The sequence below is a fragment of the Rhinopithecus roxellana genome, chromosome 14 (assembly GCF_007565055.1).
Source record: "Rhinopithecus roxellana isolate Shanxi Qingling chromosome 14, ASM756505v1, whole genome shotgun sequence".
In the NCBI taxonomy this organism is placed as follows: domain Eukaryota; kingdom Metazoa; phylum Chordata; class Mammalia; order Primates; family Cercopithecidae; genus Rhinopithecus; species Rhinopithecus roxellana.
Genome location: NC_044562.1, coordinates 37,238,280 through 37,266,062, shown reverse-complemented (window position 1 = coordinate 37,266,062; position 27,783 = coordinate 37,238,280). Strand labels below are relative to the sequence as shown.

The 27,783-nt window shown below is 35.7% G+C and overlaps 1 protein-coding gene across 1 annotated transcript in view; it reads right to left on the bottom strand.

Annotated features, from left to right (window-relative positions):
* Positions 1–2,365: 2,365 nt before the first annotated feature.
* The window catches only part of GTF3C3 (general transcription factor IIIC subunit 3), a 34,381-nt gene continuing 8,963 nt past the window's right edge, over positions 2,366–27,783 (bottom strand). Inside the window, exons 5-18 of the mRNA XM_010381613.2 lie at positions 26,793–26,984; positions 26,121–26,286; positions 22,680–22,827; positions 22,076–22,148; positions 18,094–18,197; positions 16,424–16,595; positions 14,409–14,611; positions 13,988–14,089; positions 13,100–13,235; positions 10,989–11,226; positions 9,813–10,003; positions 7,999–8,123; positions 4,651–4,803; positions 2,366–3,093 (exon numbers count right to left, since the gene is read on the bottom strand). Coding sequence (XP_010379915.1) covers positions 2,971–3,093; positions 4,651–4,803; positions 7,999–8,123; positions 9,813–10,003; positions 10,989–11,226; positions 13,100–13,235; positions 13,988–14,089; positions 14,409–14,611; positions 16,424–16,595; positions 18,094–18,197; positions 22,076–22,148; positions 22,680–22,827; positions 26,121–26,286; positions 26,793–26,984 — 2,126 coding nt within the window. The 3' untranslated portion in view covers positions 2,366–2,970. The remainder of the gene's footprint in view (positions 3,094–4,650; positions 4,804–7,998; positions 8,124–9,812; positions 10,004–10,988; positions 11,227–13,099; positions 13,236–13,987; positions 14,090–14,408; positions 14,612–16,423; positions 16,596–18,093; positions 18,198–22,075; positions 22,149–22,679; positions 22,828–26,120; positions 26,287–26,792; positions 26,985–27,783) is intronic.

Here is a 27,783-nt window from a genome sequence, read left to right as displayed (position 1 = left end):
GAACACTCCTCCTGTTCTTGCTCTGAACGATTTTGAAAAGCCTGTTTATTGTGGATTAGACTTTGTGACTCTACTTATAATTCAGCAACAAATTTTATATTCATTTGTTTGCTTTATACTCTTTCTTCCTATGAAAATAGCTAGAAAGCAGTAATGCTAAATTAAAAGATAGAATGGTGGTGGATCAGTTCAAATTTTTTTGTGTGTGCATTTAACAGAAAAACCCAAGCTGGTATAAATATTAAAGTGAAAACTATAACAGAATCAAGGCTATCTCCTAGAACAAATCCAAGGGTAAGAAGGCAGCTGGCCTTAGGATAGAACTGAAAACTGGAAATCTCTGAGACTTCAGAGAACTCTCTCCTTTGCTCATCTTTACTTCTCTTAATGCATACATCTCACTTTTTTTTTCTCCAACAGAACGGGTTAACTGCTAGTTGGCCTAATTGTTCTGAAGTTCTGGCCCCACATGAAGGTTCTATGTCAAGTCTGAAATTCCCAGGGAAGGAGGGAGGAAACTCCTGATTGGCCCAGATTGATTCAGGAGCAGACTCCCTTCTCGATCAACTGTGACCACACAGGAGCAGCGGAATCTCAGTGCGTAAAACAGATACCAGGACCCCACTGCTAAGGTGAGGATGGTAGGTAAGAGAATGAATATGAGCTTTTAAAATGATACCCCAAAAGATGTTTTATACAGGGGTTTTGATGGGCTGAAGGCCTGGAAGACAGAAACACTGCCAGTGTCTTTTTTCTTTCTAAAATAAGCTTATACTTGGCTGGAAGCAGTGGCTCACGACCTGTAATCCCAGCACTTTGGGAGGCCGAGGCAGGGGAATCACGAGGTCAAGAGATCGAGACCATCCTGGCCAACATGGTGAAACCCTGTCTCTACTAAAAATACAAAAGTTAGCTAGGCACAGTGGCGGGCGCCTGTAGTCCCAGCTACTTGGGAGGCTGAGGCAGGAGAATCGCTTGAACCCGGGAGGCAGAGCTTGCAGTGAGCTGAGATCGTGCCACTGGACTCCAGCCTGGAGACAGAGCCAGATTCCGTCTCAAAGAAAAAAAAAACTTAATGTTTGTTGTTACTCTGAACTGCAGCAACTATGCTCTTCTGAAGAAAAATCTGAGCAAGGAGCAGGTTGCTACTGATCTTGGAACATGCTATTTAATCTCTAGATATAAGGTGGTGATGACAGTATCAGTAATAACACCTACCTTGCAGTTCCCTGAGAGAAACAGAGATAACATATCCAAAGTGTTTAGCACAGTACTTAGCATATAGTAGCAGAGTAAAAACTCAGCAAATGGTAGCTATGATTTTAAAAGCTAAACAAACCTATGCAATATCAGCTTTTTTTTTTTTTTTTTTCTCCTTAGGGAGACTTACTATTTCCTCCAAGGCTATTTAGTAGACACTGGAGCTACATACAGTCCAGTGAGCTAATTTAAGAGAGAAACTCAGAGCACAGAATGCTCAGTTCCACAGAATTCCAACACACTAGTCTAACTTATTACTGTATCTGTTACCTCTACCATTACCTGTAAATGGCATGAAGTAAAAAAAAGCATGTGAAACAATTAACCTTAATTATAAAAATAAAATGTATTTAAATTATACACACAGAGTGCACAATCTATTTACTTATTACAAATTCTGCACTAGAAAGTTTTGTGTACAGTAGAAACAGTGGTAAGAATTCCTAATAAGTCCCTATTTTATTTATTTGATCCTAAGCCTCTACTTGTTTCCCTGCCACAATTGGGCTGGCTGTTACTAACCCATATGCACACTAATTACAGCTTTTATTTTTCCCTAAAAAGTTGTTATTGGCCGGGCACCATGGCTCAAGCCTGTAATCCCAGCACTTTGGGAGGCTGAGATGGGCGGATCACCAAGTCAGGAGATCGAGACCATCCTGGCTAATACGGTGAAACCCCGTCTCTACTAAAAATACAAAAAACTAGCCGGGCGAGGTGGCGGGCGCCTGTAGTCCCAGCTACTCAGGAGGCTGAGGCAGGAGAATGGCATAAACCTGGGCGGCAGAGCTTGCAATGAGCTGAGATCCGGCCACTGCACTCCAGCCTGGGCGACAGAGTGAGACTCTCAAAAAAAAAAAAAAAAAAAAAAAAAAATTGTTATTAAGCTAACAGTATATCTAAAAAGTATTGTTAACTTAAATTCAAAAACATGTAATAGTGGAGATGAGTAAAAGGCTTTTATGTCGTGTTTTTACTTTATCAATCAGGAGTATGTCCTTTATTCCATATGTACTACTTGCCCAGTCTTATATTCTTTGTGATCTTGAAATGGAAACCATGTCCTGTTATTGAACAAGCTCTTTATTTTTTCATCAACCACAAATATAGATGAAGCATTTTTTTATTTGCCTTGGAGCAATGTTTTGAATTAAGCCCAGCCTCCCATGTTTCAGTTGAGGTAGCTAAGATACATGCAGGTGAAAAGTATAAGACTAAATTATTTGTCTTCTACCTACGACATAACTATTTTAAATAATTTTCTTAGGTGCTTAGTTATCATGGTCATGACATCATCAAGAGTCCCACTTTGTCTTCCCCTTAATAATAAACAACCTCTGTTTATACGTATTTGAAAAACTGCCTCATGTGATACTGACAGAGCTATAGTATTAAATACAAAGTTAAAGTGAGTTAAAAATAGTGTATTCAACTCCAAGCTAGCTCAAAGGCTTATATGTCCATTTCAGCACTGGGAACAATTTCACTATAGAATGCGAAAGGAAAAATGATGACAGAATATACAAATTTTTGTAGGAATAATTTTGCATATATACCACAAGATAATTATTACATATTAAAAATAAATACAGTGTTAGGTAATTCTGAAATTGTCATTTCTATTTTGGAGTTACGAATAATAAGCCCTGAGACAGAAGATACTGGTCCTCACACAGCAGCTGCCATTGTTCCATTCTCAGTTGCGGTGCTTTATATAGAACAATAGGTATACAGAAGCCTTTGAGCCATTCCGGTATTCCCACTGCTCTGATAAATGAGAGACAAGTTGTAGGCAATATCTCTTCGTAAGTCTAACTGGTCAACTTCTATACCCTAGGGAGAAAAAGATACCCTTATGTTTAATATTTCCAACTGTCAACCAGGACAATTTTACGGCAAATTAATAGTTATAAGTTTTCAAAAGCTATTAAAGCTCATATACTAAAAAAAATTATAAAACTATGCATATACCTTGGATCAATGCTGATTCAGTTAACAGTTATTATCAAATGTTTTAACTGTCTAGCCAGTAATTTAAAGTCTCACCCACAAACTACAGCAGAATAAACGCCAGATGAATTTTGGATTTAAGAGTTTAAAAAAAAAAAAAAGAATCCATAAAAGAAAAAATACAATGGGATAATATAATCTTGAGTAGGAAAAGTCCTTTTTATGATAGCAAAAGTAGCAACTATAAAGGGAAAGATACGTATGACTTCATAAAAAACTTCTCTGTGTAAAAATAACATAATATTAAATGAACACCAATGACCAGATGGGAAAAAATTCCTATGCTATTACGGAAAGGCATATAAAGTGTAGGTTTAGGGAGGGATACAACAAATTGACTATAATATTACCTCACGGGTATTATAGTTTTTCCCACATATATAACAAAGCAATGAATTCAGTGGAATAGATTAGACCTATGTTTCTAATCTTCCCCAATACAAAAATTTTGGGTCAACTAAAAAAAAAAAACTGCAACAATTAAAAATGATACCTATAAAGCTCAAGTAACAAGATTTAACAATATTTATGAAATAACACTGTATAAAACAACCTTTAATAAACAACCTCTTAGGTGTATTTGAAAAACTGCCTCAAGTAATATTGACAGGGCTAAAGTATTAAATGCAAAGATGAATAAATGGTGTGAGTAAACAATAGTGTTTTTATACATATAAAAAAAGTATATATGAATATGAATATACACCTATTTATACATATACATAAATATAAAATATGTATGACATATGTATACAATACATAAATAGTATATATATAAAAACAGCATCACTATAAAAATATATATTCATTTGTTTAAACTGAACAGTAATAGAAAACAATTGTGAGGGAATACAGGGATTAAGAGTTTTTAAAGTTTTTTCTAATACAGTGCTATGTTAAAATACATTTAAAAATTAACATAAAATATATTCAAAAATTAACCTATTTCAGGATTTAAAATAAAAATCAGACTTTAAACATAAATCATCATAGTACTGGCAACACTTTACCCTATCTTAAAAATAAACATTAATACTGGTCTTTCATCTTTATAAAGAAACATGTGAGTTACACTTGGAAACAGTCCCAATATTCTTCAATATTCAGACGTTACGTCTACCAGTTCCTGTCTGTAAAGCATAGGAACTACCTTGGGGACTAAAATGCTCACAGCCACAAGCTGTTCACATGGTTGCTGGTCAAGTCTTGAGGCTCAGATGTCAAAGATCTAACTGTTGCTGAACGTAAGTATGTAAATGTACTGAATAACAGAAAATACATTTTAATACAGAAGCTATTATTTACTGTCTGGAATTAACTAACTGCACTTATCTACAGACAGATGAAATGAAGTGTCTCAGTTTTAAAAATGTACAATACCTCTACCACAAGTGGAGGGAGCTCCAGGGCCTTCTGATAATAGTGGATTGCAAGATGAATCAGCCCCAACTGATGAAGGCCACGGCCCAAATTGTAGAATGATTCCTGGCAGGGCCCACGTAAACTGAGGTATCGATTAAGAAAGGAAAAGCCCTAACCAAAAAGAGAAAGATAATTCAATATTTCACTGATTTGACAACGACGTACTAGACCACTGCATTACCAGGTGCTGAAAATACAAATATTTTTTTAAAACATATCTGCTATTACTCTGTAGTATTATGGTGTAGTTAGGTGTCAACATTATAGCTCTTTTGAAGATGTAAGAATTTTTTTTAGCCAGGGATAAATATTCACAGAAAACAAAGCCAAACGTTACAACTAGCTACCAGAGATTCATAATCTACAAGTACACAAAACTTTTAAAAAATAATTTCAAGTTGGCTTGTGCCGTTATAGGCCAATAAACTTTTTGATGTGAGATTGATGCCTAAAAGCTTAAGCAAGATATAAAATAATGATAATGTACAAAGGTTTCCTCTCAGGAGCAAATTCACTTGAGTATACTTAACATTTTAGGGTAAATTTTACCTTTACCTTTTATAAGTTACTTCTCAGGACCTTAATTAATAACCTCTTAACCTAAAAAACTGGACTTTTTTCTCCTGAAAGCTTCTGAGTCAAAAATTTATGGAGAAACTATGTCAGAGCACAGCTACAATGACGCTGACTCCCTGTGGGTCACACAGTCCAAAAAACAACTTGTTTCTTTACCTCTTCCCATATTCACTTTCCCTTTTAATACAGCTTCCGCTTTTATCATCCACTGAAATTACAAATTGCAAAGGTCCAAGAGTCCTAACTGAGTAATCAAATATATGACCAGATAATTAAGAATAAATCAACTAATTTATGAATATAGAATATAAAATGTAATTATTCTCTAGATGATCTGCTATATAGTTAAGTGGTCACAAATTTTCCTTTATAAATAGGTAAATAATAAAAATGAATTATTTAGGGGTAGTAATACTCGTGTTCAGTATACAAATCATACTTTCTGCATAATAAAATAACCTATTTGTGTGACTATGACATCTATTCCACTGAAAGTACCAGCAGACTATTTGACTGTTAATTGCAAAGAAATATCAAGTCTTCATAGTTAAAAATGACAAGACAAATTTAAAGACAAAAAATATGAGGAAAAAAGGAATAGGAATCTCAGATGAATTGTTGTAATGCAAATGAACCTCTAGGTCCTCTAATACAATAATGGAATTACTTGCTGCCCTTTAAGAAATGTTTAACAAATTCAAGAGGATAATCTGAAAGACTATTCAAATAATATTTAGTGATTTTAAAAACTAGACAATGTGGGCAACCACTTTATTTTATCGGTACTGTGAATTATCAAATTTAAAAACTGCACAACAAATTCTATTGTTCTATTCTGTTCTGATCTCCCAGATGGAGTTTTGCTCTATCACACAGGAGTGCAGTGGTGCGATCTCAGCTCACTACAACCTCCACCTCCTGGGTTCAAGGGATTCTCCTGCCTGAGCCTCCTGAGTAGCTGGGATTACAGGCACACGCCACCACACCTGGCTCATTTTTGTATTTTTAGTAGAGACCAAGTTTCACCATATTGGCCAGTCTGATCTCAAACTCCCGACTGCAAATGATCCACCTGCCTCGGCCACCCAAAGTGCAAGGATTACAGGTGTAAGCCACCATGCCCAGCCAAAAACACACAGTTTAAATGGAAAAGAAAAGCGTTATTTTGACATTATGTTACATTTCAAACATTTTGTTATATTTCAAACATTTAAATCAAATTAATCACTAAAGGGCCCAATGTACTCATTGTCTATATAATATTAAATAAAGGTAGAAGTGAGGAAACATGAATGATATTACTTTTAATACAATATATAGGTAAGAAAGATAATAAACCATAAAAAAATTTTTTTTTAGGTAGTATAACAGAAAACTATAGTCTTGTAGCAGGAAGAAAGAAAAATAAGAGAACAGTTTCAGAAATGATGCTATTTACAATAAAACCTGCTTCTCAAAAATTTTTATGGAAAATGTTTAACATACACAAAAGAGATTAGTCCAATGAACTTCCATATACTCATTACCTCTTGTTTCATCTCTACCTCCAACCATCTGAAACCTCCTATTTAACTATAGAAGTAATTTGAAATTTAGCTTCCATATTACCTTGAAGTACATGAATTTTTGTCCTACAAAGCCCAAAAACTACATATTTTACATATTTAATGAGTTAATCCGTAAGATTTTCCTATCAATTTTTACCACAATTTTATGAGGGCAAGAAATTCCACCTGTGTACTTACTCACTGCTATGTCCCCAGTTCCTGGCACAAAATGAGCGCTCACTACATTTAATTTATACACAATCCTACATTACTTAATACAGCAAATAGTATCCATTAAGGAAGAAAAAGAAGCTTTAAGGGGTAGATAGAATATAAAAAAGGAAAAATTTAGAAGTTTCTGTTTTTCAGATTTTTTTAAAAACTAATTATAGAAATTTTCAAATATACAACAGTAAAGAGACCACCTTTATGAACCCACACCTAGTTTCAACTGTCATCACCATTTTAATGCAGGCTTTATTTTAACCATTTTACTTTAAAAGAAACAAAAGCTTCTTACTAGATCCTGCAACTCCATTCAAGTCAACATTTTCTTTCCTTTCTCACCTATTTCATAAAAGACATGTCTATACCATATCATATTTTGGAAACATCAAACATACAAAAATGAAATCATAGAAATGTAAGTGCTGAAGGCAGAGTAGTGAACAAGACAGACAAGATTTCTGATCTCTTGGACTTTATACTCTTATTAGAAGAGGCATGCTATTAAAGTAGATAACACGAAACATAATTTGAAATTATGATAAGAACCCCAAAGAAAATTTTAAAAGAACAATTTGTTGGTGATGGTGTAAGGAAACAGGCACAATCATATTATTGGATGTATAATTATTTTGTTTAAACTACTTTAAGTGAGTCTTCAGTACCTAAGATAGCTAGAGACCTTGAGGCACCAGACATATGGAAGCCTGCCAGTGCATTCCTCCAGATTCTGCCTGTCCCTAAAGATCTGGCTGTGTACCTTTACTATATCGCCGTAGTAAGTCTTAACCATGAGTATAACTATGCGCTGAGTGCTGAACACTGGGGTAAGTGTTGGGGACTCCCATCATGTGTACTGAGCATTGTGTATTACTTTTGAAGCAGGATTTTTAAAAAAGTATTAAGTATATTCATTTTTAAGAAACAGATCAAGTAACGAGAAATTTGAATGAATTACCTGTACAATAAGAGCATGTCTCCGTAACACATACTTCTGAGATGCCATATGAATAAAGGTTAGGCCTATACAGAGGCTATAGAGAGGTTCATCAGGGTGAGTGCGAAAGGCTTGCACATACTGTCCTGGAAAACGAGCAGTGGTGTCAGACGGTGTGACAAGAACAGAGTTCTTTATTTCTTCAACACTTTTAAGGCTAAACAAACATTACTGATTTTAACATATATAAGGTGGACATTCTATCTTAAATATCAACCAGAGACCTATTAAATTAAATTTTAAAATAATTTATAAAATATAATTAGAACAAGTTCCCCATGAATGTATGCTGACCATGAAGATTAATATGAGGAACTAAATTAACTTTTTCTAGGCACAGCTAGACATTTTCATGTAAAGTAATACTTCCAAAATAAACAATTTATCAGCTGCAATAATTAAATCTATTTTATGACCTTAAATCTATTTTGAAAATAGAGGATGTGTGTTTTGGGGAACATTTTCGTAGAATCAGTTGATCTGTTTTATAAATTCAAATGTGGTGGATCATGGAGGTGAGAAGAGGAAAGCTTTGTTTTGTTTTTTAGACTACGGGTGTTGTTTTCCCAAAAGTAGCAATTATTTTGTTTTTTCTGAAAAAGCTAAATGTATCCAATAATACAGTAAGAATTTGGGGTTTTATGAATTACATGTATTCCATATATATAATCATCTCTTGTCAAAAGTCTAATCATATGCAGTAGGGGAATTTAAGCAAGTTTTTCTCATAGAGGAATAACATATAGTGTATCACATATAGATGTAAATTTCTATTCCTTCTGGCTTCTATTCTGGAAGGAACGGCACCACAGGCAGCAAAGATGGTACACTGCCATTTGTCTGTGATTTTAACCTTTTGTAAAAGTTTCTAATATAGGAAAATAAAATATTTATATTTTCTTAATATAAAACAATTCCACAAAGCGCACACAAAAGAGGAATGTTTCAACATCTGATGTTTGAGGTTACTGGACGAACAATGATAAAAATACTAGCCATACACAAGGAATCATGAAAGTATTAAATAGCCAAAAACCATAGTTTACTCATAAGAAGTAAATCTGGCAACACCAGCTTTTAGGCAGTCGGACATGCATGCCTAATTTTAAGTTTAAACATTTAGTTATTTTTCCATTTGTTTGCTTCTTTTTTTTAAAGGAGACTCTGCAAGTAATACTTGTTTACTTCTGATTCCTTATTACAGAAATTCCTTATTATAAATGATTAATGAAGTTTCCTTGAGTTTAATTAGAATTAGTAAGCACCACATAAATAAACCTTAATATAGACTTATCTCCTAAAGGAATGAACTTTCAGCAAATCTTGAATACGTTTTGCATATAGCAAATTAAAATCAGGTGGCAAAAGCATCCATAATTAACGAAAATCATTTTAAAAATAGGCCTAAGCAGGGAGAATTGACCTTTAAAATGAATGTTACAAGACCTATATCAGCCTTTTACAACCAAAGCTTAATAAGAATAACAAATATTAATATTAGTAATTATTATTATTTTTGCTACTATATCCACTTACTATATGTGCTAGGCACTGTTTTAAGTTCTTTATATTGACAAAATCATTTAATTTTCACAATAATCTACAAAGTAGGTCCAATTATTATCTCCATTTTAAAGATAAAGAAACTGAGACAGGAGGAGGTAGAATAATTTGTCGCAGTGGGGCTGCTAATTAACCCAGACAGTTCCACTCCAGAGGCTAGGCTCTTCACCACACTGTTTATGCACTACAAAGTCACGTGCCAGGACACTTACCAAGCGCATGCTTAAAACTACCAGATACAAATGCATTGTGTCCATTTAAGACACACAGGGCATGATTTTCTGGGTTTTTCAGCATCAAACGGAGACAGAAGCGATGATGTCGTACATCTTGGGAGTGCATGGTAACTTGATTGAAAATGTTCCAGAGCTGGGGTTTATTGACATTTTCCATTACCATTATCCTAAAATTGCAGGAAGAGGGTTAAGGGAGAAAATAATGTAAAAATCTTCCTGATTTCTAAAAATGAAACCCTTCAGTGCTGTTCTACCAGCACTGAAATGTACCATCCTCCAACAAGGAAAAGCAGACAGTTTCAATCTATTTAAAGCAAAACTCTCCTACGCAATAAAAGATTTTTCCCAGAAAATGCTGCTTAAGTTAGTGTTTCTACATCTTACTTCTACTTTCAACAAAACTTTTAAACTAAAACAGAAGCAAGTGGTTTAGGTTTCACTTTTTCTCTCCTTGCCCACTATAGCTACAGTACTGAATAATAACTCATATTTGTCAGGCATTGGCCAGGCACGGTGGCTCACATCTGTAATCCCAGCACTTTGGGAGGCCGAGGCGGGCGGATCACCTGAGGTCAGGAGTTCGAGACCAGCCTGACCAACATGGAGAAATGCCGTCTCTACTAAAAATACAAAATTAGCTGGGCCTGGTGGCACACGCCTATAATCCCAGCTACTTGGGAGGCTGAGGCAGGAGAATCGCTTGAACCCAGAAGGCAGAGGTTGCAGTGAGCCAAGACCATGCCACTGCACTCCAGCCTGGGCAACAGGAGCGAACTCCATCTCAAAAAATAATAATAATAATAATATTTGCCAAGCATTGTTAGAAGGCATAACAACTCCTTTAACCTTCATCATAACCCTATGAGATGGTAGTAGTATGATATCCTTTTATAAGTGGGAAGACTGTGGCACTAGAGATTACCTAACTAGCCTAAGGTCACGCAGCCAGTAGGCGTCAGGGCTGGGATTTGAACCCAGAAAGTCTGGTCCTAGAGTGCATCTTCTCATATACTGCCACTGAGAATCACCAATGAACTGAATTAACCGGTTTATTGTTTAATAGGACAGCCAAAAGTAAAGTAGCTTCTAAATCAAAGTACATTTACTTACTCTATTAAAGAATCTAATTAAAATAAATAACTGAGAAGTCACCTGATATAGTTGTATGCCTTTCTGAAATTTTTGTCCAGAATTGCAGCAGACAGACCAAAGTATTCTAGTTCTTTGCGTTTTTGCCTGTCATCATAAAATGAGTAATATTCCAATGAGGAATCTACAAGCAACTCAGCCTCTTGAAATCGGGATAGGTCACATAAGGAGTATATGGCCTTCAACAGAAGATTCCACCAGTCATCCTTTGTCAAGACGCTTGTGAGCACAGCAAATATTGCTAAAATGAGACCAATGAAAACCAGTTAGGACACTATTTCCAGAAATAGCAGTATTAGAAAAATTCACATAATCAATTTTAAGATAAGCTTAATAACCATGAGCCTAAATTGTTGCCAGTGCTCTCCGGACAAAGATGAGAAGGGGTGGTTGCTTACACTCCTTCAATACTACCTCTTTCTACTCTGCCAGTTGAACCACCTGCATTCCCAGGCATCTGATTCGGACTTGTTCTCTACAAGTTCCAGCTAGTTCCATCTGCATTTCCATGTTAGCTAGGATGTATCTCCTCCAGGGTAGAACAAGCGTACTTTCTATGACTGCAGTCCCATAGAGAAGTGGTCCCAACCTTTTTGGCACCAAGGACCAGTTTCATGCAAGGCAATTTTTCCATGGACCGGGGATGAGAAGGATGGTTTCAGGATAATTCAAGCACATTACATTTATTGTACACTTTATTTCCATTATTATGTTGTAATATATAATGAAATAATTGTACAACTCACCATAATGTAGAATCAGTGGGAGCCCTGAGCTTGTTTCCCTGCAACTAGACAGTCCCATCTGGGGGTAGTGGGAGACAGTGACACATCATCACGCATTCAATTCTCATAAGGAGCATGCAACCTAGATCCCTCGCATAGGCAGTTTACAATAGGGTTTGTGCTCCTATGAGAATCTAACGCTGCTGCTGATCTGACAGGAAGGGAAGCTCAGGTGGGAATGTTCGCTTGCCCACCCACTGCTAACCTGCTGCGCGACCCAGTTCCTAGCAGACCACGGTACCAGGGTTGGGGACCCCAGTGATAGAGGATTACATACATATGGGCATTCAAATGTTTGCTCAGCAAAAGACTTCAAATTCATACTTTGAGATTCAAGTTGTTACCTTTTTCTGATCTCAATTTTCTCTGCCTTAAAATGTCTCTTTAACAACCTCCTTTCTCTGTAAAAAGCCTACCTTTTATAGCCCTTAAGAAATATCAAAAGCCATAAAAAATTTTACTGTCTTTGATCCAATAATTTTCCTTCTGAGAATCTATCCTAAACAATCAAAATATGGACAAATCTGTATCTATGAAAATGCTCACTACATTACTGCTTATAAAAGAAAATTGTCAAAAGTGATCATATGTCAAAAAATAAGAAAATGACTAAATAAATTATGGAACCACTATCCAATGGAATATTACACATTCCTTAATTATAATAACTGAAGAGAACACAGCAAGATGATGAAATGTCTATCCTGGTACACCAGTGTAATGTGATCCTCACCATGATAAAATTTACAAAACAAAACAAAACCTTATGAGCCTAAGAAAAACTAACCGTGGACCTCCAGTGAGGAATCACTGGAAGAAAACAGGCAGATGACACAGAGAGAAAAATACAACATAAGGAAACATGGTTGAAAACACAAGCTGCAGAGGTAGAAGCTGTCGTCTTTTAAAGTTATATTACTTGAGACTAGGTCTCACAGCAACTTATTTTCAGAGTTTCTATGACTATTGCTACATTTGTTAAAAATTATTTCATAGAGAATGGAATATATATAAGTGAGGTCTCTGGACAAATAATCTATACTGTCATCTAATCTACACAAATTTCTTAAACTATATTTTCTTTTTAAAAAGTCAAAGTTTTGTTTTACTTCTTTCACAGGAAGATCCAAGCAGATGCTTTCCTTTGAATTTTTTTAAAGTATTTACATTTAGCCTTTCCTTTTTAACAATGAATGAGTTTATTACACTTGAGAGATTTAGATTAGAAAATCTCATTTTATTTGAAAAGGGTATTTTCAATTAATTACTTCATGAGTCTTTTTCAATTCAGCCAAATTTTATATAACATAATGCAAATGAAGTTATTACCTTTTGCATCACAATTTGCTGACTCTTGGTCATTGCTGTCTGATATTTTGTCTCTCGATACTTTAATAAGATAGAGATGCCGCTCTCCAGACTTGGAACTGGATATCAAACAAACTTGGGCTCGATTCATTGCTACCTGAATTAAAGATGAACATTTCAGATTTTTTAAACAATAACTTTTTTGTTTAGAGACAAAGTCTTGTTATGTTGGCTCAGGCTGGATTTGAACTCCTAAGCTCAAGTGATCCTCTCACCTCAGCCTCCCGAGTAGCTGGGACCACAGGCACATGCCACCATACCCAGCTCTAAACAATAATTTTTTAAAGAAAACCTATGGGTCACAGGTGCCACAAGACTGAAAGCTCCCTCAGTAAGAAAAAAAAACCAAATTACTACATTAAAAAGCTAAAATTAGAATGAACTGACTTATTTTTTTCTTACCAAAGGAATTTTGGTCACATTCCTCACCTCAGAAAGAAAAAAGGCAATTCACATTAACATTATAACATGTATACACACACATCCCCAGAGACACACCCATAGAGCTACCTCCCTGCAAATAAGCCAGACTCAGAAAGAATATTAGATCTGGAAAATACTTTTGCAAAGTGAGTAATTTTGGCACATAGTTCTGTCTACAGGGCCAATATCTGATAGTACTATGGTGCTCACTTTTCTAAATATGTACTAGGGAAGATTTTCACTTAAGCTACTGTCAAGAACTTTCAGTCATATACTAATAATCTCTAGCTTTTTTTTATCTTTCACTTTAAAAAGTTTGAGTTTAATGAAGTAAAACAATTACCAAGTAGTATAAGCTATGTTTAAATGAAATATTAAACATTTTAAAAGTCAACAAGGCTAACATGAAGAAAGATCATTACCCACCTTTAAAAGCATGGCTAACATAGTAAGTAAGGTATCCACATAACCATACATTTTGCCTTGTGAAAACAATAGAGTAGAACGATGAAGCAATAACTTCAGTTCCTAAACAAATAAGCACATGATGATGAGCCTAACAAGATTCCTTTTCTATAAATTGTTTTATTTGCATAGAAACATTTTTAAAAACCAAACTTTAATAACATTTGCTTTACGGTCTTTCACAATAATTAAGAGCCAATATTTTAAAAACTATCATTTGTAATAAGTGGCTGAAACCTAATACTTAAAATCATTTTTCAAAAACATTTTAATACACTAAAATAAAATTTTGGATATAAGCTGTAAAGACATCCTTAACTGAGGAGAAAGTTCTAAAATATAATGTACCAAGAAAAACTTCCCTCTATGTGACATGGCCCACCTGCTGTGCAGCATTTGCATCCTGTGCTAAAGTATCTGGATCGTACATTGGTTCCAGAGCTTCCAGGGCTTTCTCAGGCCGGCCCAGCTGCTGCTGAAGGGTAGAAAGTGAAATCCTTGCATCCAAATGGAGTGGGGCCAGATCAACCACCTTGCCATAGCTTTCGGCAGCTCGCTCCATATAGCCTAAGGCCTTTAAACATTCTAAGACAATGTTAAAATAAAGCATAAATATGAACTACAGATTTGTAAACTGGACAAAATTACTTTCCATTTTAAAAGAAATACAGTAATGTAAAAAATTATAACAAGAGATGAATACGTATTTCTAGTACTTTAAAACTATCCCTAATCTCTATTAATCAGTCGATCTCTCATAAATTTAAATTGCTAAGGAGTAATCAGTGTATACATATAATTTAGGGTTCTGCTTTATTCATTGAGAATTACATTTTAAACACTGTCTTCATTGGCATCTTGAATGGTTACATGATAATCAAATTGATTATTTAATTATATTATTTGCCATTTAGGTTGTTTCTAAACTTTAATTAATAATACTACAGTAAACATCTTCACATATATAAATCAGAGCGCACAATTGGCAGACCAGTGTAACCCACAGGTATGTTTTATTAGCCCATTTTACTTTAAAATAATAATTTCACTATAATTAGATGATGACCATCATCTTTAGGTTAAATTTTGATAAAGGAAGAATACTAATATGGATGGATCATCACAGTGACATTTCTTACATTTTCTCATTTTTCACTTTAAAAACATTTTATTTTGTTATGTTGCAAGCACTGAATTCCTCTAATTATCTTTCTTATATACTGATCCCAAATTTCTTTATGATTTTTAGATGACTCTGAGTTTTACCTTTCATTCATCTCAAGCCACATGGGCTCAAAATGGAAACAGCATTTATCAGAATCATGACTAAATAGGATGTTTAAAGTATATACTATTAGTAACACAGGAGCAGTTTCAATATCACAGCCCTAATTAGAAAGGCAATAAAAACTCATATATCCTGCTCATGTCTTTAAAATTCAAATTTCACAAATAATTTATGCAACTTTTCACAATGGTATTACATTTGTATTCATATTCATTCATCTAAACGGAAAAGTGTTATCTTAATCATTAAGTGCGCTCTTTCCTAGTTCATATCTATGATGTGAGTGCACTACTGACCCAAAATGCCAATCAATGCTTCTCTAGTTATAGACAACTTTCTGTCATCATATAATACTTAAGAGCCATTAGAGTTTTCTGCCATCACACAGTATTTGAAACCAAAACTATTCGATTTTTAAAGCGTCTTTTATGTTGACTCAATAAGAAATCCTATTAGAATACTTTTTGCTTTCATGTAAGAGCCATTAGAGTTTTCTGCCATCACACAGTATTTGAAACCAAGACTATTCGATTTTTAATGCGTCTTTTATGTTAACTCAGTAAGAAATCCTATTAGAATACTTTTTGCTTTCATGTATTTCTTCAAAAGATTTAGTCATGTTTCTTAAGCTATTTTTTCCAGTCTAAATGATTCACTTCAGATTACTATGGACTTAGGCACAGTGTAATAAATGGCTGATAAAACCTAATTTTAAGCATGTGTGGCTCAAAGAGCATTGAAAAATATATTAATTTTTCCCAAAATAACATATTAAATCTATAAAAACTCTTCAAAATTAGATTTTGCCCCAAGTCTGACAATCCTTTACTAGAAACCAGAGCCTATGGTTAAGACAGGTTCAAGACAGGCATTTAAGGGAAATGAGTCCTTCTACTTCACTCTGGCATCATTAAGTGAATCGTTCCTCCAAAGCATTAGTGATGGGGAAATCACTTAGTAGCCTAGCAAGACAATTTAAAACACTGACTTTCAAAAAACTCCCCTGAAACCAGAAATACTTGCACTATAATAATTATTACCATCTTGGGAAAGTAAGTTCTTGGCTGCTTATATGATTAAAACTTATTCCTCCCACAAGAAAGTGTTACCTGCATGACGAAGCCAAACTACTGCAAGGTTGTATCTTTCAGAGCAAACAAGAGCACTGAGGAGGGGAAGTGCAGAATTATATTCACCAACATCCAGAAAAGCTTCAGCAACGTCTAGGTATAGGTCTCCCATATCTTCAGGATTCTGTTCTACTAGTGTTGTCAAGAGAGGCTAGACCACAAATAAAAGCCTGATGTTAAACATTGATTACAAATGTGCACATCTATCTATAGGTTTTTTCTTTTTTTTTTTTTTTTTTTTGAGACAAAGTCTCTCCCTGTCACCTACGCTGGAGTGCAGGGGCACAATCTCGGCTCACTACAACCTCTGCTTGCTGGCTTCAAGTGATTCTCGTGCCTTAGCTTCCTGAGTAGCTGGGATCACAGGTGCATACCACCAGGCCCAGCTGATTTTTCTATGTTTAGTAGAGACAAGGTTTCACCATGTTGGCCAGGCTAGTCTCAAACTCCTGGCCTTAAGTGATCTATCCGCCTCGGCCTCCCAAAGTCTATAGCTCTCTTTTTAAACTACATATCAGTTATATGAGGCAAGCTGAAAAGGAGCAAGGCTTAATAAAACCAGCTTTATATGATCAATTTTCTGTTCACTTCTGCATCTTTATTTTAAATAACTCATACCCATTGAACACATTTTGTGGATCTGTTTAAAGACAGGCATTGCAGGAACTAAGACACAGCTAATCTGTTTTGCTCTTCCTCTAACCAGCACAACATCCTGTGCCTCAGGGCTTCTGTGTCTGCTGATGTTTTTGGAAAGCTGTTTCCTTAGATATCCCCATGGTTTACCTCCTCACTTCCTTCAGGTCATTATTCATATGTCACCTTTTTTTTTTTTTTTCTGACAGGGTCTGCAGTCTCTACCTCCTGGGCTCAAGCAATCCTCCCACCTCACCTCCCAAATAGCTGGCACTACAGGTGTGTGCCACCACACCCAGCTAAATTTTTTGTATTTTTTGTAGACATAGGGTTTCACCATGTTGCCCAGGCTGGTCTTGAACTCCTGAGCTCAAAAGATCCACCCGCCTCAGCCTCCCAGTGCTTGGATTTTAAGTGTGCACCATGGTGCCCAGCCAAATGTCACCTCATCCCCTACTGAAAACTGCAACTTTTCCCTGCCCCCAATATTCCTTATTTTCCTCCTTTTTTTCCAGAACACTTATCACCAGCCAGTGTCCTGTGTATGTTATTTATTTGTTTTATTATCGAATCCCATTAAAACAAAAAAGCATCCCAACCCATGAGGGTATGGATTTGTATATTTTACTCAATACCTTATCCTAAGGTTTACAAAGTAGATGCTAAGTATTTTTTTTTTTTCAATAATATACTTGGTCCAAAGTCAGCAAAAAAGAATAGCTGTCAGAATTATTACCAATTGTCTGTCTAATGACAATCTCAAATTGTCTAAAGACAATCTCAAATTATGATCTTTAGATTGTTATTTTAAAAGAAAAATTACTGTAAGCCCAATTGCAAAACAATTTTAGTTTTCATAATGTATTCATACAAAATTATTTGATGCTTACTGTTACCTCCCTGGTTATTAAGAAATGTGAAACTCTAGGGTCAAGTTATAATTTCTTGACATCTAAAGAAAACAGATGGTGCATTTGATCTGAAGTATCTCAAGTGCAGATCTTGTTACATACGTTAAGTGGTTCAAGAATGTTGAGATGTACAAGGCAGACCATCAACTTCACTGTGATATCTATTGGCACGCCATCAGGTATAGTGCAGGTGACATTCTCAGGAGCTGGAGAATACACAGACAAGAAGCAGTTCCTATATGCAAGCTTAAGATGTGTATCTTCTATGTAAGGCCTCATTTATTTCAATCAAATCAAAAGATTCTACAGTCAATTCTTAGTGTGGTCAACTCTACTAATAAGTTCTTATATCTCTCTGAGTCTGTCCTTTGGTAGCAAGTATGCTTCCTATTCTATTTCTCACACCTTATGTATTTATGCGAAACTTACTTTCACACCTTCTACTAAACTACGGAGAACTAAAATGACAAAAATAATGAGGATATATGAACCCTCTCTTTTTTTTTTCTTGAATTGAAAAGTCTCTTTTTAGTGTTCACTAGAAACAGGCTAAGAAAAGGATAAAATAATACTGTGTTATTTTCTAAAACCTCATTACAGCAAAATAATTTTTAAAGCCCTGGGAAATTAAAGGAATTTTTATCCACATTTAAAGTATTTTGCAAAGTCTAATAAATTCCAAATAAGTTTACATGTTTTTGTTTCAGAAAAACCTGAAGTATAGAGGACATTACAGATGTCGCGTAAGTGGTGAAATAAAAAATTACTTCAAGAGATGATTTAAAGTATACAGAAGAAGATACATAGGTTATATGCAAATAATACACTATTTTATGTAAGGAATTTGAGGATCCAAGGATTTTGGTATGAGGGGTGTCCTGGAGCCAATCTCTCATGAACACTGAGGGGAGGCAATATAGATTGCCTAAAATTACCAAGTTATAGGAGGATTTGGACAAGTTTAATTAAAAGACTGTTTTTATCACTGAGTTCTAGGACAATAACTGGTATCAGCAATCCAGTTGAGATATTTAGTCTGCTCAACGAGAGAGCAGAATTTACCTACCATGTAAATTTACTCACACTAAGCCCTGAGCTCCATGAGGACAAGAACCATGTCTGACTCAAGGCTGTATCCACAACATATTTCTTCTGTAGACAATACCTAAGGTCACCTGTCTAAGGACTAAACACAATGCAGTCATTTTAATGAGCCTTTGACTTTACTAAAATGGGATTCTATCTTTATCATGTATGGGTTCTATATTCCAACTGTATCACTTTTTCTTTCTAGGAATGCTGTTTGCTAACAGTCTGAAATGTTGGTGTCCCACCAAAATACCTGTGTTGAAACCTAACCCCCAAGGTGAAGTTATTAAGAGGTGGGTTTTTGGGAGGTGACTATGTGGGTGGGATTAGTGCCCTTGTAAAAGAGGTCTGAAGAAGCTTGTTTGTCTCGTTTGCCACATGAGGACACAGCAAGAAGGTACCATCTATGAGAAAAGGGCCCTCACCAGATACCAAATCTGCTGGTGCCTTGGGCTTCCCAATCTCCAGGACTGTGAGCAATAAATTTCTGTTGTTTATACATTACCCAGTCTAAGGTCTTTTGTTATAGAAGTCCAAACAGACTAAGATACTGTTCAATAAAATATATTTACGTGTTTTAACTTTCAGCAAGAAAAGTATAGTATATGAAATACTTTAAATCTCAGCATAGGCCTTAAAGATATAGTGTGTATAGATGGGTAAGTCTAAACCCTGCTTTCCTATCAAATCAGCAAGTAAAACTCAACCTTATGTTGAATACAAGATGTATGCCTAAAATCAAGTGATTCAAGAAAGCTGAAAATGAAAGGACAAAGGTATAGCAGGCAGGTGCAAACAAAAAAAACAGGTGTCACAATCTCAATATGAGACAATGTAGAATTCAGACCAACTATATTTAAAAAGGTAAGAAGGTCACTTAATAATGCTACAGGGCAGTGCTACTCAAACTATAGTCTTGGACCTGTGCAGGTACACAAACTGTTAACAGTTCAATCAGGTAAGTATGGAGATTGAGAGTAAGTATTTAGACACTTTAATGGCAATCTGACAATGCTAAGGAAAGTAGCATATATATTTATAGCCCCTACAGCTTATAGATTATTAACTAACATTTCACAACACTATCTTTTAAAAAGCTTGTCTTTGTGTCACTGATATTTTGTTTTCCAGAACTCCCATTAGGTCTTTCACATTTAGAAGAATTTAAAAATGTGACCATCGACAGACAATGCATAATCTACCAATAAATGGTCTCCTTTTTAAAACTGCATACTAAAAAACTACCTTTGCTCACTTTGGGGGATGTGTTTTAATTTCCTAGTCTTCTGGACATATCTTTTTCTTTAAAGGTATTTCATCAACTCTCACCTGCCAGATTTCAGATGCACCATTATTTTACATACTAAAAAACAAAGAAGCCACTACTTAAACTCTAACCTGTTGTTGATTTATGTTAATATGTACCAGGAAGGGAGGGAGGAAAGTAAAATATATTAAACAACAAAATGATTATAGCTACAGTTAAAACTTGCACAGAACTTGATATTTCTCTAATATTTTTCAAAACAAAGCACAGATTTTCAACACAATTAAGAAAAATCTTAAACAGAAATTATGGCAGTAAAATAGTAACTTGGGCCTTGGCTTGTACCAAGGCCAGGTCCTAATAAAGTATCGAAACTGGCAAAGCCTCCTTCGCGTGCCCTAATCCATGTTCCATCTGCAATTTCTACTCCTTATTCTACTCATTCACACCACCCTGATGATCAACAGCCCCAGCCACAGACTGCGATCTGGTCCTGCTCTTCCAAGCAGAGCTCCTACACCCTGTGACTCAGTCTGGATCACACTCCCCATGGGTATCTGCTTAAACTGGGCCTCTATAAACATCTTCTGATCCTTGTACACTGCCCTCTATTTTTCCATAACATCAACTTTGCTACAGAAATTATCACACAACTCTTAAACTGTATGCACTTCATCTGAACGCCTCTTCCCCCCTCCATTTCCTTGAGAACAGGAAAAGTCATACTCATCTGCGTATTCTCCACACACCCAGCAGTCCCTTACAAGAAACTTATTGAACTGGGTTTCCCTCCCCAACAACTGTCCACTTTAACATTTATCTGTCCCACATCTTACCTTGGGCCTTACTCTCTATGAATTAGCACAGACTGGCTTGTGTAAGTGAATTACTACTCACCATTAGGATGGATCATATTTTAAATAACAGTTTTTGTTTTTGAATAATTATGCCTTAGCGCAAAGGATTACATAATGACGGATTTTTTAGGCATGATGACAGGCCAGGGAGGGAGCTGTTTTGAACCAGGCAGGACTCAGTACCAGCTCACTTGCCCCTTCCGCAGATTCCATCAAAATCCTCACAGGGTAGGGGTTGAAGGTACTATACAGCAATTCTCTTACAAGAGCCGGGTTATATATTCTGCTCATAGAGATCAATTTTGCTACAACTTGATATAGGGTCTTCAATGTTAGTATTTTTACAGAATAAGTTAATGAGTATGGTACAAAGAGACTCTGCAAGCCACACTTAGGTATAACTTTCTAACCCAATCATTAATTACACATTTGAGTTTTCAAACAATGTAGGGTAATCGTATTAGCTTCTACTTATTATGTGAATGCTTAAGCTTAAAGTAGAATGTTTTAAATAAGAGCATTTTAGGTCCTATTTGAAAATCAAATTGCTTCAGTGCTAAAGGTTTTTGATAAACTTTAGTAATTCGTTTTTTTCCTATAAAAGTGAATGAAAAAGCCTGTCAATGAAAAATGCCATGTTCAAATGGACATACTAAGAAATAAAAGGGACTCAAAACAAATTTTTTTAAAGATGACTTGTAAGTCAATACTCACAAGATATGAAATCTCTCAGAAAAAAATTCTTCTTGGGAAAACTTATTATGAGAACATTATCAACTCACCACAGTATGAAATAAATTTTCACCATAAAACGCCACCTTATGACCAAGAGAGGATTATATACACTTTCCTAAGCAGAGGAAACTACAACCTTTATTCTCTTCTGAGGTGCCTTCTTCTGAAGTTTTTTTTTCCAGCACAATTCCAGAAAAATCTGTAATTACCTAAAAGAATGGGACAGAAGAAAGGAAATAAAATAGTTATGTATGAAAAACCTTTTCATAATGCGAAGATTTGTACAGTTATTTCAGATAATCCCTAATATAAAGATGGGCTATAAAAAGAAACTGTAAGTCTTTTAAAAATGAGAAACCCTGTGACACATTAACATTTTAATATCCTATTAACTAATGCAAACCCAATGTATATAACTTCTCTATATCAAACCAACCTACTTTCCCCCAACCAGCTTAAGAACCAAATCACAGCAATTCATCTGACTGTTTAATCCTACTACCCTGAAGTACAGACATACTTAGCACCTGTGATAATGGCAATATTTTTTATTATGTAACTATACTTCATATTTCATACTGAATTGCTATAAAATCTAGAAAATCACTTGTTTCCATATGGAGTTTAAATATATACATAATTTAATATATAACTAAAACGAAGAACTGCCAATTTTTAAGAATTTCTAGAACACAGAAACACATTCAAAACCTAACAGAGAAACACATAAGCATTCCTACCTCCAAAGCTTTGTCATACTGTTTGTTAGAAATATATAGTTCAGCTGCTATGTTAACATCTTCCATGGAGACTAGGCCCTGGTGTTTTGAGAAAGCTTCATCAATTATGTTAATAGCAGAAGTAACATCATTGGCTTCATAGTAACTCCTAAAAAAAAGGTGGCAAAATGGATGAATATTTACTTAATTCCAATTATAAAACTCACTTCCTTGCTTAGGCTATCTAACAATGAACAGTGATTTTCATTTTCTTAGAATTTGAGAGGAATGTGTATTTCCTTAAAATCATAATCAAAACTGATCCAGAAAAAATGTGCAGTGTCAGTAAGTGTTATAATTTCAAGCATCTCACTCTCCAAAAGCTACCTCCTATCATTCCAGCTCATTCCCTCTTGTAATCCAATACCAACTCTTCTACCTCGACAGATCTACAAAGCATAGGTCCTACCACTTTTTCACCATCGTCTACACCCTGCCTGGGCTCACTTTCTTCCTTCTCCAAGGCCCAACATTATAATTATTCCTTTGCATACATCCTCAGTCCTCTTGCCCTGCTCTCCCTTGATCAAAATCACTCAATAAAACCCCAAGCCTGGTTAAAATACACCTATATCTACTCTTCACCACCACCTGCCAGCTGACCATGTCGACTGGTCTCACTCTAAATTGATGACCAATAGCCTCAAGCAGGTCCATGGTATTGATGAGCAGTATTACTAGTACCTATTCAGTACTTCTCAAACTTGAATGTGCATATGGATCAACTGGCTATCTTGTAAAAATGCATACTCAGATCCAGTAGAGCTGGGGCAGGCCTGAGATCCTGCATTTCTGACAAGCTTCCAGGTGATGCAAATACTGCCAGTCTGTGGGGCAGTAATGTCCTAGACAACTACTGACATCTTCTCTCTCTCTTCAAACCGCCAGCAGTCTCCCAGTCCTACTCTCAGTTGATGGCCTTTCTTGGTATGTTTACCAAGGAAAGAGAATTAAATCAGAACATCCCACATATTTCCAGCACATCTACCTACCATTCTCTTTTTAACCTAATCCAATCAGTTTTGCCTCTCCCTACTCTGCCAATATTTCTAATCTCCTTGTTGCTAAATCTGTCAATTCTCAATGCTCATTTTATGTGATCTATTTGCAGTATCTCACACAGATGATCATTCCTCCTCCTTGAAGTGCTTTCTTCAATTAAATTCTAGAACATCATGCTGTTCTCAGTTTCCTCCTACTTCACTGGCCATTTCCTTTTAGTCTCCCAGCTGTTTCTTCTTCCTGACTTGTAAACACTGAAGTGCCTTAGGGTTCAGTCCTCTACACCCTGTCCACCTCCCCAACCCACCCCTCATACTCAATACATCAGAAAATCTTGAGAGCTCAGCCTTCAAAATACATACATAATCTGATTACTTCGTACCAGTTCCTGCTGCTTACATCCTGGTCCACGTTACCATTTTCCCTTCTATGTATCACTATAATAATTTCCTAACTGGTCTCCATGCTTCTGCCCTTCCACTATTCAATCTGTTCTCAAAAGAGCAGCCAGAATTGATGCACTTAAAATTTAAGTCAGACTATGTCACTTTTCTACTCAGAACCCTCCAGTGACTTCCAAACTCATTCAGAATAAAAGCCAAAGCCCTTACAATAGCCCAAAAGGGCTAAAGATCTATTCTTCTGATACCTCTCTGCACTGCTCCCCTTAATTCTTCAGCTTCCCTAACCATACTTTGTACTTGCTATTTCTTTTACCTGTCATACTCTTCCCTGAATATCTGTTCTCGTACCTACTTCAATGCACCTTTAGTCAGTAGGACCATAAAACAGAGAATTAAGTCCTTCTCTAATCACTCTATCTAAAAATAACACACCCCCACCCTACACATCAAATTCCTATCCCTTTTGCCTGCTTTATTTTTCTTCATATCACTTATCAACATCTGATGTACTACATATTTAGCTGTTTATTTATTGCCTATCTCTCTCACTGAAATGTAAGCTATACAAGAATGGGATTTTTAAAACTTGCTCAACAGTAGATTCCCTGGTTTCCTGTACAGTACCTAGTGCCAAAGATATATTCAATATTTCTGGAGGGAAAGTAGGGACCAAAGGGAAAGCCTAAACAGAAGTTACAGTGATAGAATTCCATGTAGGAAAGACCTCAATGGCAGTGGCAGAACTGACAATCATCACTCTTTCCCAAACAAGTATTATATCTAATAGACATGGAAAACCAATTTACTATCATAGGCCACCTAACATTTCACAAAGTCAAAGGCTACTGGACTAACCACTGTGACAGCTACACAGATTTAACTAACAGCAAATAACCTGAGAAGACCCTCAGTGCTCATGGTATTCCATCAGGGATCAACTTAGGGTTGCCTTGCCTCAGCAAATTTCCTAGAAACGTTTTCTAGTAGTCCTATGCAACCCATCCCTGGGAGGGTAAGGGACAGTTTCACAGCTAAGCATCATTGTGATAAAGGCTGTAGAATTAATAGGGTCACCCCAATGTACCCTGATGGAGATGGTTACTCCTAGAACAAAATATCGTCTGATATCCCTAGAATAGAAAGCATATCACAAGGCATTACTCAGCAAAAATGTTTCCTTTGTTCTGCTGTGCAGCATACCAGAGAAGTAAATGCAGTAGGGCATATTTTAGAATAAAATATATAACACAGTCAATAATCTGCCAACTGTAAGAGAATTTTTACAGTCTTAAAATACTATATACTGGCTCAAGATAAAATAATAGAAGATCCCAAACCATTAACATTTCATTGGCAAATCTGCAATAAAAAATACTTTTTTAATTATTGCAAATATACACAATTTCAACTAAGTTTGGAAACCTGAGAACCTACTCATCCTTTTAGGACATGTCCCATTTTTAAACCTCTGAGCACTTGAAATGTAACCTTATATACACAATTTTCTAAGCAATGACACAGTTGACTTGAAAACAGAAAAGTACTGAAAATTCGGTACAACCTAAAAACAGGGCTGGGCATGGTGGCTCGTACATGTAATCCTAGCACTTAGGGAGGCCAAAGAAGAAGAAATGCTTGAGGTCAGGAGTTCGAGACCAGCCTGAACAACACAGCAAGACCTTGTCTCTGCAGAAAAAAATTAAAAATTAGCCAGGTATGGTGGCGTGCACCTGTAGTCCCAGCTACTCAGGAGGCTGGGTGACAGGATCACTTGAGCTCAGAAGTTCACGGTTGCAGTGAACTATAAACACGACATTATAATAACACCAGCCTGGGTGACAGAGCAAGATCCTGTCTCAAAAAACAAAACAATAAAATACATAAGGCAAAACACTTCTTGAACTTCAATGAAAAGTACATTCTATTCCAAATATATGCTTTGATTTGCAAAATAAGATTAACAGCAGCAACTAGATACGTTACACTCCAAACTTACTTTGCCATATCTCTAGCCAGCTGCATAAAACGTTCGCCATCAGATGGAGACAAAAGGTTTAAAATACGCCTATAACCATCCATGGCCATTTTATGATCACCCATCTGTTCGTAAAGGCTTGATCGCTCCCACAGATAACGGACATTGGTAGGTTCATATTTAAGAGCTAAAAAGAAAGAAATACAAATTATTTACCACAAAAAGGGATGCATGGTACCTGGGTGTGATCCATCATCTTCTCAGAAAATTTAATAAGCAAACTAATTCATCAATGAAACAAAAGGAGTTATTCTGAATAATTGTATTTTCATAGGAACTCGACGAGGTTTGATGTAACACCAGATAGAATCTGAATCTCAATAGTAATCTTCTTCTTAATGTGGTCAATCTAGTCTGATGTTAATCCTCAAGGAACAGCTTAGAACCAACACCGATCTTAGTGGGAAACTGAAGGTACTATTCATCTACCAACTTTTGTGTTGTATTATCTCACAACACTCAAAAAGTCCCTGACAAACATGAGAAGAGAGGAACCCCAAATACCTCTAGAATACCAGACAATAGAAACAAATTTATCTCAGCCAAAATAACACTCCAGAGTAGCAAATACAATGATCAAAAAACCTACTATGTAACATCTTATAAAAGTGAAAAAAAAATTTTTTTAATTACCTTTTGTATAGCAAAAAATAGCCTGCTTAATATTGTCTTGTTCCAGAGACATTTCTGCCAGTCTAACCCATTCTTCTGTGTCACTGGGATTTAAATGCGCAGCAATCAACTCAAACTGCAATGATTTTTCCATGTCACCTTGGTCCTCATATATCATGGCAAGAGTAGAGAATGGCTCATAAGCCAGAGGAGCTATAACAAATTAAAAAAATAAATTCCATTGGCTGAGAGAAGAGGCTTGAGTTGATGTCAATCCCATGGTTCAAACTGTGTGTCTTTTTTTAAATACCTAAACTCTTCAAATCACTCTAGCAGAATTATACAAACTGCTTAAGACGAGTTAAAATAAATGCTAGATTACATCTGCTTTATTTTCATACATTTTTAGCATTTTTAAAGCATTGCTTTCTCTAAGCAAGGTATAATTTCATGAAAATCCTAATCTCTACCACATCTTCCTCATGAAAATCCCCCTTTGCTCAGGATAAACATGGCTCAGTATCAGCAAGTTCATCCCAATAAACACCAGCCACATCAGTGGGGCTGAATCTTCATGATTTAGCTCCCACACCAAGGAGTATAGTATGAATGAACAGATGATCCCTAAGCAGCAGCTAAATGGATATCAAAGTGACTGGCTAATCTACATTTCTGAAATACTGTTTCTGAAACAAAACTCAAAGATTATGAGGTATTAAAGTCAATGATTTTTGTCAGAAACAATTATAAACTAAATTAATGGGAACAAATAATACTGGAAAGTAGGAACCAAATGAAATATACTAAAGGAAAAAGTCTGTTTAATCTTAAGCAATAGCCTCAAATTACCCTAATGAATAATACAGGAAATTATCATAAGACTTCTAAAAGGACCCTAGTCTAACCAAAAAGAAATGCCAAACTATTGAAAAGATAAAAGTTCACTGTATTACAGCTATCCAAACCACTCTGCAGAGCATAATTTGGCAACACATCAAGGAAAGAAAACAAT